General features: G+C 31.4%; 1 protein-coding gene across 1 annotated transcript in view; it reads left to right on the top strand.

Moving 5' to 3' along the window:
* The window catches only part of Fer1 (48 related 1), a 28,533-nt gene extending 15,765 nt beyond the window's left edge, over nt 1-12,768 (top strand). Inside the window, exons 4-5 of the mRNA XM_088234070.1 lie at nt 3,064-3,066; nt 12,644-12,768. Coding sequence (XP_088090196.1) covers nt 3,064-3,066; nt 12,644-12,768 — 128 coding nt within the window. The remainder of the gene's footprint in view (nt 1-3,063; nt 3,067-12,643) is intronic.
* The last annotated feature ends 295 nt before the right edge of the window (nt 12,769-13,063 follow it).

The raw sequence follows: 13,063 nt of genomic DNA, 5'->3' as shown, positions 1-13,063 counted from the left end.
CATTCTAAATCTAATAGTCAAAAATAAATAAATGTAATGCGTTCATTTTAAGCCTTTTTTAATTTTGCGTCTATTTTATGGTGGCGATAAACTCTTACTTACACTTTTTTTTATGTTTAGATTTAGTATTCAGTTACAATAGAACCTTATTAATAACTTTAAAAGGTTTACCAAATAGAGACATCCGTTTTTTCTTGTTGCCAAAATCGATTTATTTATCTTTCTGTCAAAAACTCATATTTGCATTTTTTTCGTTTGTTATGTACTCAAGCTTTACAAGTTTAGTCCATTTTTAACAAATCGTGCTAAAAAAATGAACCAAGTTGTGGAAGAGCGGGGTACCACGGGCTTCATATCCTTGAGTACGTGGCACTACCGCGCAATTTCAAGATCAATTGAACGTAGTTATGCAAAAAACAGACGGTTCATAATTTTGAAAAAAATAAATTATTTGTGTTATCGGGTGCAGTAAGGTCAATTCTAAGTTCTGCTAAAAAAGGCCAGGCCGCTTTCATTAAAAAAACCGTAATAATCACCTTTTGAAAATTGTGCCGATCACAAAAACTGCATTTCTCAACTTGCAGAAAACATCCGCAGCACTAGAAAAATCTTGCGGTTCTAAAAAAAATATTAAAACTGGGAAATACGTTGTAAGATTCTTGTTTTTGATATTAAAAAAAAAATAATGTATTAATTGTTTATCATTTGTCAAAGTCAAAAACATATCAACTGTTGTGTAGATTTGATTATTCACTATTTTCATAAATGAGTTATTATCTCAGTTTCACTTTTCTATAGCTGGCAGCTTTTTATATAACAACGTTCAATTATACATACAAATTAATATTTTTTATTTTGTTCATGAATATAGGCATGACTATATACATTATGTACCTATGTTAATATTCTTTATTATCCATAGTGCACCCAAGAGAAAATTTAACTCGAAACATAGCTTTTTTTAAAAACCCTATAACAATGTACATAGGTCGTTTTAATCTATTCTATAACTCACCTATGAAATCGAAATCGTGTCGAGGTCGATGACTGTAAAACGCGATGCCAAAGTAGGCCACCTGAGCTGTGCTATATATTTATGCAACCCCTTTGCCTTACGCGTCGTTGCACAAATGTTTTTAATTATTATATATATTTATTAATGTGTATTTACTGTTGTTGCTTGTTAGCGACATACTTGGCGACCTACCTGATGGTGCATTTAATATCGATTTTTTACAATGCAATCTGATAAGGATTTTATACGACACAATTCTTCGGCGTCATGAATCTACATAATATAATTTTGGGCCTATTCAGGACCCCGAATACAATGTTAAAGTACGAGATTACTGATATCGTCAACTTAAATTTCACGTCCGAAATTTCAACATTTGTATAAAATCTTTAGTTGCCTTTTTCATTTACAAAGGACCAATCACGTTAACATTCCACACTAATATTTTTTTTTGAGTTGACTGTACCGACAAGCAACAGTAATTTTCTTACCTTACCATCGCAATCGGGAGTCAGACATAGGACATCTATCTTCGTGCTCAAAATTTAGATAAAAACTACTAAATCGATGAAAAATAAATCAATAATAATAAACAATGAAGAATTGTATTACAAAAATTTTAATGTTCATTTCTTGAAAGATAAAACTATTTTAAAACGACAGTCACAAATAAAGGCTTTGGAAAGCCAATATTTTATGTACTACTACTATACGTACGTAAAATACTTCATAGTCCCTGAACTGTAAGTAAGCGTAAGACTAATCATCTTTAATTCATGTAAAAAATATCAAGATACATTGCGATTGGTGTACCAATGCAGTTCCCTATGCACCATTAGGTGCGGAAAAGGAATAGCGATGACGATGATACGCACCTTCATATGTGTAATAAATATAAAAATCTACATATTTATCGATATGGGAAATTTGACAAAAAAAAACTTCATGATAAATATATTTTGTAAACCGAAATGTTCTGTGTATTACTTGTCCACATGTCTAATATTGTTTTTCTCATGTATTTGCTTTGCGAGATTGCTCTTGTTATTTTAAAATGAATATTAAATCTGTATTTATTCTTATTTTATCATTTTGCTTTGAATATTTTCAATAAAATTTACTAATGTATTTTATTCGCGTGTATTAATTTCATTTAAAAATAAAGAAAAATATTAAAAAGTTTTTCAATAAAAGGAAAAAAAACATAAATAAGTTGTTACATCTAAGCGAAATTATTTTTTTTTGTTCTTATTATTTGGGTAAATATTTTAATTTTCAAACCATTTCCTAAAAATCTAAAATAACTTGTCACGGAAAAATGGAAATCGAGTTGCGGTAGGGTGGAATTTGAACCTCGGATCTTTATTGGTTAAGCCTTACTTTTAATCTTGCTGTTACATACACATGTGCGATCCTTTGTTTATTTTATTAAATCACCACTGTTTTGTGTATATTTATAAAGATTAAATTCAGCTTTTCCATACTAAATAAATTGAGTAGAGAAAAGTCCACTTCGTTATGTAGTGGTTCCTGAGGTCCTAGGTTGGTTTCCTGGCAGGGTGGTCATGAAATATTAGTTTTAAAGGTGATTTTACACTGCAATATTTCAACGTTCCCGTAGAGTAAGACTGATTACCTTACCTTTCAAGGAATTTCCTTTCTTATATATCGTCGATTGAAAGGTAAAACTCACAAAGTAATATAAAATGAATTTATATCACTAAGTTGTATATTTTTCAACAATCTCTTGCTAAACTGTCGAGTGTGAAATTATACAATCCTACACCGCTATTTCGGATCTCTTAATGGACTTAAAGATTTCATACAAGAGATTGTCGAAAAACATAGAACTTAGGTGACAAACAGTCACTATAAATTTGTATTTAATGTATTTTGCCTGTCAACTGACGACATACCCGTATCAATTTCTTGTAATAACTTATGTATTTTTATTATTATAATTCTCTAAATTTTGATTTTTTTAAATGTGAATTATTCTATATTTTTATATTTTGAATTTCTTGAAACAGGTAAATAACCCTAGTTAGACAGTAAATTAATTTTGTATAAAAGTATAATTTTATGTACATGATAATATTATACTAAATTAATAAATTATTCAATCGTAATTTGTTGCAACAGAGAGGGGAAACACTTTTGATAATGGAATATGGAAGTCTAGACATTTACGGGGCTGATGACTTTTCATTGGCTGGTTTAAGTTGTCACTTTACACACTGTGTAACATTAACCATTCTGCCTATGTTTAAACATCCACATTTCATCAACTCTTCCATCTGTTTACTTGTGTGAAATAAAACAGCTAAGACCTTTATCATGTGGGTGAGATTCCTGTCTAAAAATATTTGGGCGTGCTTAAAACATTGTTAAGTATATTATTATTTATATAAAGTGGGTGCTCTTATTATTTTAAACGCAGAAATATTTACAATTTGGTAAAAAAAAGACATTTTAAAGGTTTGTGTAGATTTATTTGCATTTTTGAAATAGAAATGGCTTATTTTATTTAAATACCAAGACATTTTAACGGATATTACGTATCTTTTTTATTTTATTAGATTTAGAGATCATCATCAATTTATTTAATATTTAGTTGTTCCGCCTCTGGCAGCTTTACCAGCATCAATCCTTTTTGTCATAACTTCTATACATTATTTTTTGTTTCAGTATTTACTTTGTCGAAAAACATTGGTAATTTTTTAGCACATGCGACTTTTATATTTACACATGATGATGAATAATTTAGAATACCTAAAACATACTTACATATTATATCAAACTCGCATACGGTAAAAAATAACATTGATTTATTTTTAATAAATACTTTCCATGCATTTTATGTCATTTTCTTGTATGCCTTTATTATTATGCCAGATATTAATAATCTTTTCGATAAATTGGACATTGTTTGTGATCATGGCTCTTGCTATACCCCTCTTTATAAGCTCGTAAAGATTTTCAATAGGGTTTAAATCTTTTGAGTTCCTGGGCCAAGCTAAAACTTGAATTTCCTTTGATTCCAAATATGCAGAAACTCCTTAGCCTTGTGACATGGAGCAGAGTCATGCATAAATGTATATTTCTGCTTATTTGGGTACCATTCCTTCAATTGTGGTAGTAGTCTTGTGTCGAGTACTTCGATATATTTCATGGTTCTTTTAACAATATACAAATTTCCTGTGCCATGTCCACTCACTTCTGACCACACTATGATACTCAATAAATTCTCGACTCTTTTCACAATACAATCTTTGTAAATTTTTCGCCACGGCGCCTTCGAAGAAATCGATATTTGTCCATCAAAATTTGTACCGTTGATTCATCTAAGAAACAAACGTGTAAACAATTTTTTTTTTAAATATTGGTTGATCAAAATACTATTAATATTATGTGATCTGCTGGACTAACACTTTTCCATGACGACGGATATTTAATTGAAATGCTGCTAACTACACATTGGTTAATGAAATAGAGTTGTTAAACTTCCATTTTAAATAATGAACGTACACTTACTTATTACAAATGTGAAAAATGGAATTTGTTTAACTATCTTTCTGTTATTTCATGTCAAATTTCAGTGAGATTTGTAGCGTTCATAATAATAAAATCACCCACGTTCGTAATAATAAAATACGTCAAAATGTCCGATAAAACAATAATGTATTTTAAGATAAACACTATTGATAAAATAATGAAAAAAATCTGAGATGATTTATACACGTGAATCGAATACAAAAATAAATCATATAACAATTAACGCAAAGGAATCTAATAAAGTCACTCCGCCACTCCATTAAAAAAAAAATGGCAATAGATTATGGACTCAAATTCAAATAAAAGAAGTATTACCTATTTCAGAAGACCGTCTTAGAAATTTAATTTGCCATCACATGATTGCTGTGAAAACAAACTACAAATCGGTACCTTTCCGATATTTTTAAAAATAATATTTAAGTGTACGAATATTTTACATGATGGCGCAAGTTTTATAATTTGCTTTTCTGTGTAAATAACAAGTTACTCTCCAATCAGTGCATTAGTTTACTCTATGAACCGCTAGTTTCGGAAAAATGTAAAAAAAACGATACGATTTATGTCTTTCTGAACAGTTCATAACTTGATTTCTTTACGTGTGATTTAAACTTGTCAACGACAGGACGTAAGCCCTGCCAATGCCTAGACTTTTCCATATTCCCTTCTCGAAAACGTTTTCACTCTCTTTTGCCATAAATTTATATGAAGATTTCTTGTTTTTTTAAATATTATATTAAATATTCGTTGTTATTTTTTTTTAACGCGAAATATGATTAATTTTCAACATTCTTTTCCCTACGAGTGGTGTACCACTGCAATGCCATATGCAACAATAGAAGGCGGAAAAAGACTAATAAAGAATTATAGTTCAATTTAAATATAACCCTAGTATACAAGTAAATGGCCGTACTTTACAAAAAAACTTAGAATAAGGAATAGAGGCCTGAGAATGGAACAGTACAGTGACAGTAAATTTATGTAAAAATGAATCTTATTACATATCGGACATAGCAAATGCGCCAATGGATTATTGATTAAATAAATAAATATTAGACACACGTGTATCTAATTATTACTCATTCCTTTTGATTTGCCCACACGAGGCGTTGAATTGTGCCATTTTATTTGGGGTTTTAATTCGTTTACTGGGGGGTTTTTGGAACACAGTGCAATAGGGATTGGTGACACCCCTCTCATAAACACAATAGTACAACTGTATTATAAACCTATTAACTCAGATCTCCGCTATAAGTTTGAATAATATTATGTTTGATGCGGTGGTTCGACCAAATGAGGATGTTATTTTTTTTAATGAACTTTTTAACTAAATCAGCAAATTGAAAAAAAACAAATGTTCTTTCATCGCCGCTATGATTTTTTTGTCTGGCTACTCTCAGATAAAAACCTTTAAAAAGGAAGTCGATTGGAGATGCGTCCGCCTCGTAGTTTAGTGATTAGCTTTCGTCTACCATGCTTGCGAAACCGAATTCGAATCCTGGCAGGGTAATCGTGAAATATTTATTTTAACGGTAATTCATTCTAGTTGGTAAATGCTGATTACCTGGCAACGTGAAGCTAATTTTTATTTTTTATTAGATTAAATTTATTAACATTGACGGGTATTTAAGTTGCGGAACTTTATCTTATTGTAAAGTTAACACCTGAATATTTTAGTTAACAAAAAAAGCCACTTTCACAACACCAGAAATAAAAGTTACTTAAAAATTCTATTGGCGAAATAATCACTTGTTCTAAAAGGGCCCATACCGTATGCTCGGCCGTAAAAATGTATTTTTTGTAAATAATGTAAACACTAGACTAGACTGTAATGTAACTAATATTATTGCTGCCGTTTATATTTTCTTATTAACCGTGTACTCCGTGTATTTGTTTTATTATTATGTATTTATTTGGTTAATAAAGATTTTTATTATATTTTATGGTCCCTGGACTGGCATTTTAAGTGTAAGACTGATCGCCTTACTATCGAAGTACGCGGCATGTAGTGCGCCAATACAGTGCCCTACGCACTGCTTTGTTCTTGATGTCAATGTGGGAATTAAAAAAACTCACAATCCTAAAAAAAAATCGACTTTATGGCTACTACTAGAAATGGAGTAAATATTAGTTCGCCTCGTAGTGAATTGATTGACGCGTTTGCACACTACGCCGGAGTTCCCGAGCTCGATTCTTTGCAAGATCGATATCAAACATTTATATAACCCCTCCGGGTCTAAGGAGGTATCTAAGGTCCCCTAAATAGCCGATTTTTTTAATAACTTTTTTGTTAATCATCGTATCAATTTTTTGCAAAATCCTACCCCAGAATGTTAAGAATGCATCAAAAAATTTCCAAAAATTCTTCTGAATTCTTTTAACAGAATTTCATTAGTCTTTAATTTCTTCCAAGCAAACAGCCAACATTACAATTAATCGCTCTACTGATAAATAATATTTGAAACGTTGGTCAGTTCACACTTATACTTCTTGCTATTTAGTCCCTTATTTCCAGCCATAACCACGAAAATCCGGATTTCATGCATAAGATTCAACATGCATTTCCTCTGTCAACTCCCCGCTAACGGGTTGCGTGACTTTAGATCAGTTTTATTCAACGTAATCGTATAGCAGCGAAAAGTGCGCGATATCAAATAGCATTCTTTCGTAACAGCATTTTTGAAAAAATGTATGAACGTCTCAGAAAACTCAAAATATTATGAAATAGTTTTATAAACACTACCATGACAATAATATTAACATTAAAGTCGTATTTATGGCATTTTAGCTGAGGTATTTTAGATACATTCATAAGGAACTCGCGAAAATTGTTTTCACGCTTAGGCTCGGAAAGGTTAAAGCGTGGTTTTACATCGCGATATTTCACTATCCCTAGACAATTGCCAGAAGCGAAAGACGGTTCACCTTACCCTAATAGGTACGATACGCTGTCGATATCGAGATACGCTGCATTTGACGTGTCAATAAAGTGCATTTAGGGGTGCGTAATTTTATATGATAATAAAGTATTCAAAATCAAGCACCCAGTGCGTTTTCTAAATTATTTAAAAATAAATGTAAAAGTAGTGTAAAATAATGATAATAATTTTATATAAAACTAAGTGACCCGACAGACGTTGTCATGCCCGAACGTTGGCTTGCCTGCTACATTTATTATTGACTTTTTAAACTGTTTATGTATTCGTAATACGGGTTAGTTTTTCATTTTATCTCCTCATATGATTGGCTAAGAGGCCATGTCATGCTCAAATTAAGGTCGTGCAAAAATTACTTCTTTAGTACCATAATCGAATGAGAAAATACAGGAAGTTGTGTTAATAAAGAAAAGTCAGACCGCGTTTTACCGTGTACATTCTAAAATTGTGGCAATCAGCTCATGCAATTTAGTCATTATTTAATCGCCAGTCGAGTTTTAACGTGACCTTGACATTTAATTCAAAACCAAAAGAAATTAAAAATGACTGTGTCGTGAAAGCGTGCAAAAACTGTCCGGATAAAAGGAAAAAGACTTTTCATTGATAAGTAGGTACCTTGGTATTTGTTTATGATGGAATTCCAAAAGTTAAAGTGGTTCATTTTCAAATATTGAATTTATATAGGTACCTAGGTACTTGTTTATGGTTACATTCTAAAACTGTAAGTCATTAATTTTCAAATATAGAATAATTTTTGCACATGTCAAACTCTGGCCTACTTACCAACAGTGGTGCATTTAATGTAAGAATCCGTTTTTCGAAAATGTATCAAATGTTAGTTAAAATTATTTAAGCATTACTTAAAACCATTAAAAATTAGTTAATTAAGTATCCATTAAAAATAATGGTTGTTTGTAAACGTCAAAATACAAACTCTTTTAACATGAAAAGAAAAACAGTACCCTCCAAATTTTTCAATATATGCATTTTAGTCGAATGCAACCCTGGAAAATCGATTAAAATCACATAAATGCTTCTTACTTTTTTTCCACTCAACATATTGAAGATGTTTTTATTTATGAACCCTGAGGACCTTAATTAGAAAATTTTGCAAAAAACCGCACGTAAATCATTCGAGCCAATTTCGAGTTTTTGCGAGACTAATATATATAAGCAACAACAAACCATCACGCCGTTTCCCCGTAAGAGTAGGCAGAGAGGATAGAACGCCACATCACTCTATATTTGCGTACAGATCTCGCTTTCTCTACATTCATACATCTTCCCATGCACGCACGCTGATTATTCCAACTTTTGACATGTCCATCTTCAAGTATTTGTGGGATTTGGTCATGCCATGTCATTCTTGGTCTTCCTCTATTTCTGCATCCATCAACATCCGCATTGTAAATATTCGTAGCCGTTGTTTCGCTGTAGATTCGCTCTACATGTTCAAACCAGCGCGGAGCTCCTTTCTTGATTTCGTCGATAATGCTTGTCTCAGCCTTACATAATGTACGGATCCCAACGTTCATGCATCTATCGTACATAGTTTTACCACACATTCGCCTGAAAGATCGCATTTTGACAGCATTCAGCCTACTTTTATCCCTGGTTTCCCAAGTCCATACTTCGCTCCAATACATCAGGGTCGGGAACAGGACTCCGTTGTGAATTGGTAATTTTATATAAAGATATAATAATTTTTTTTTGTCTAAAACATTAAATAAATAAAAATAAAAACAAAATGATCAATGAAATGAACGTCTTTTTCTTTTTCAAAATGATTAGTGTTCATACGATTGCGCGTTGCCGGGTAACCACGCTAAAATACATCAGATAATAAAATTCATGTGCCGTGTATAGAATTATTTAGGGTACACTATTTCACCATTAAATCGTCCTTATGAAGTGTTTAAAGGAGCTTCCACTGGGGATGAACAAGCGGCAATTTCGTCAACAAAGAGTTGTTATTTTAAGATGTATGGAGGGTGGCACCCTAGTTTCGAGTCCCACGTGGGTCGGAAAAGCCCCTAATCTGCGATGAGCCCTCTGCACGTGCACCGCGACCCCGTTTACGGGCTATTTGTACCTACGCCAGTTGCGTGCTATCCAACAGCCGACCCGCTCTTGCAATTGTAACTAAAACCTATAACTGTTCATTGTTCATCATTTGTATCGGCTACCTCATCATTATACTTATCACATTTTTTCATGTTTATTGTATCTTTTTTGATGCATATTAATACTCTTTTTTTTTAAATGTAAATACTTAAAATAAAATTTGGAGGATGATAAGTAATATTAATATTAAGTCATAAAAATATATGATTTTCAATTTGTTTTTCCTTTTATAAATTTAACATTTGAAGCACTAACGTTGTGGTTATTTGTTACAGTAAAATAAATAAAACAACTTTGTTTTTAACCGCTGATTATTTTTTTACACCTACTGGTTTCAAAGCTAAACAAGCTTTAAAAAAAATAGTGGTTCAAAACAAAGTTGTTATATTTATTTCATTGTGTTTTTTCTTTGTTTGTATTGGTTATTGTTTTTATATATAACATAACATACTGTGTTTTTAGCTAGTGAAGTTATGTATTTTTGAGTATCATAGAACTGAGTAATTTACCTCAATTAGACTAAACTGTTGATTCAACTTTATAATACTAATTTTTCAATTTTTTGAGTACTTACTTATTTATTTTATTTATTTATAAATTTATTGTAAAAAAAATAATATACACACTTAAATAACAGGGAATCTATATAAAACCAATTAATGTAAAATGAAAACGGAGTGTTGTCTGTTTATGATAGTCTCCATCTAACACGGCACAGCCTGTTCTAAGATGGAGATTTTTTATCTTTAGAGCGTAAGTAGTCCTATACTAATAAAACAATAACATAAAAAAGAAAAACTAAAACTACTTAATTATAAATGCCTAGCTAATCAAATGTAAGAAATTAAAAATTATTATTATACAAATATAAAGTATTTATATGTGCCAAGAATACATGTTACTTAAACATAAATAATATATAATAAATCAAATATAAAGTAATGAAATACATAAAAATATAAATAATATGTGTACCAATTATATAAAGTACTACGTTTATTGACTAACATATATTTTATGATAAATGCAATGCAATAAAATAAATAAGTAGGTTCTTTTGCAAAGCGCGTTTGCCTGCTATGCAAGAACTCTCGAGTTCGATTCCCGGCATGGTTGACGTGAAATATTTATCAATAAATGTGTTTTACACTAGAATATTTCAAAGTCCCAGGACTAGCTTTAAGACGGATTATCTTACCTTCATATAACAAAAATGATCAATATAAGCTGAGGTCGGTATACGAGTGCAATCCCACACGCACTATTAGATGCGGAAAAGTTATAATAAATGAAAATACCTTTATTTTTATTGCGTATATTTTAATGTTTTTTTTCCTCCCTCTAAATATTCTTTAAATAATTTTAAGTTCCGGTCCTTAAATTCTTTTCTCATTGATCCTCGCCCTAATCCTTTTCCTTTTGTTACGCGTATATTTCCTTAATCGTCCTCCGGTCGATTTCATTTTTCAGAGTATTTACCTGAGAGAAGCCATTGAGTGGAAAACACTCGTCCAGGATTCTGGTGCTATTTCCCCCACGTATATTTATCCCCACGTATTCTTCTTCCACCCGGACACGGACTAAATATCAGCTACCGCAATGTACTGAAAACAGACTTCTCGAAATCGCAGAATTGACTCGATAAATATTATACGGACAACACTATAATATTCTAATACCCACGAAAGTAATAATTAGCTAATAATTACAGTATATTAATACAGTACATATGTTCCTTATCCTCGCCACATTAGTTGCGCATTTCGCAACGGTCCCCCCTAATGTTTGTACACTTGTACCTTGTACCTAATACGAGCAGACATGGAGTGTGTACAGACTGTAGACATATGGATGTGTGGATATAATGGCACTTCTGAATGACCCCTCTTTCGTTGTTTGACATGCAATCGCTGATTGATATTGTAAAGGGAATGTATTTTTTATTGATTTGTTACATTTTCACCTACACTGATTACTAATATTTATCTTGTAAAATAATAAAAATATTTCAAATTTAAATTGGCTGCAACATAGAGGGAAAACATTTTTGAGAAGGGAATATGGGAGTATAGGCATTTACAGGGTTTATGAACTGTCATTGGCTGGTTTAAGTGGCCACTTTACACACTGTGTAACATTCACCATTCTGCCTATGTTTAACATCCACATTTTCTCAACACTTCCATCTGTTGCCTTTCAGCTCTTTTATTTCACAAAAGTCAGTGAATTAACATCCATCCTTTATATCCTGTACCCTTTTTTGTAATATGTATCGTTATCAGTTTTCTCTTTCATTTGCGTTATTGTATGCGATTAGATATTTTGCTATATTTGAATGGCGGCTAATAAGAAAATAATAAATAATATTTCAATATCATTGATGTTTAAATCTGTATATAAATTAGGCTCTAATTTGGTACAAATTAATTTGTCATCATGCGTCACACTCCGAGTATAAACACAAGTTGGTACATGATTACAACACCAGGTTTACTAGTATGGAAGGGCTAGCTGTTCCTAGATATTACAATAAATATGGCAAAAGGACACTGCAATACAGTATACCCAAAATATGTAATTTATAAGAACCTGCTGACGAGTTGTATGTATGCAACTCAGCAGGACTTTAATTTAAGACTATTTTGTAAATATTTTTGAAAAATAAAAAAATAAAATATATAAAAAAACTAGTCTACTTCTTAAAATCCTACTTTCAGTATTTTAATTTGGTATTCTTTATTACAAATCTCAAACGAGAGGATTATTATTTTTTTTTCAAGAAAAAAATAGTATTTGCGTACACTATTTATTATTTTAATTTTACCCAAACATTTCAATTTTGGGGACATTTTCAACGATTTGCAAATAACTCACTAGAACATATACATAGTCTTTATACAATTTACTAATATTATATTTAAAATACACATGTTGTTGTTGAGGTGAATATCAAAGAAAAAAAATGGGTATCGCGTACAATTAAATAAATAGATAATAATTTGTGAGCATGTTTCAGGGGGTAGTTCGCACGCCCATTCACTCTCCTGGTCGCGTAGGGGAGACAGGCCTCCCGGGGGGACGCTTTACGCTCGCCTATGGACACCAGAGGATCCACGGTCACTAAGGACCTCACCACATTAAAGGAATAGTAATATAAGTAAGCTGTGATACCTTGAGATTCTGAGAGTAAAAAATGGGTTATTTTCCTTCTTTAAAATTATTTAAAGTAAGTCCAAAACTTTACATACTGGTTTTAACCATATTAAAATTGTATCTAGAAAGACTTTTATCTTAACGAAGACAAGGAATTCTGGGGGAACATGAACATCTAATAACCATTTGAGGATATGTCGCACTCTTTTTTCATGTAAAAAAAAGTACTGTTAAGTGTGACAAACAGAATTTGGATTAAAACAGGTAGATTATAACTACATAC

Source organism: Micrasema longulum, unplaced genomic scaffold (genome assembly GCF_059751315.1).
Source record: "Micrasema longulum isolate JH-2025_06_02 unplaced genomic scaffold, ASM5975131v1 h1tg001192l, whole genome shotgun sequence".
Taxonomy (NCBI): Eukaryota; Metazoa; Arthropoda; class Insecta; order Trichoptera; family Brachycentridae; genus Micrasema; species Micrasema longulum.
The sequence above is the reverse complement of the archived record's forward strand: the minus strand, read 5'-3'. Positions and strand labels throughout refer to the sequence as shown.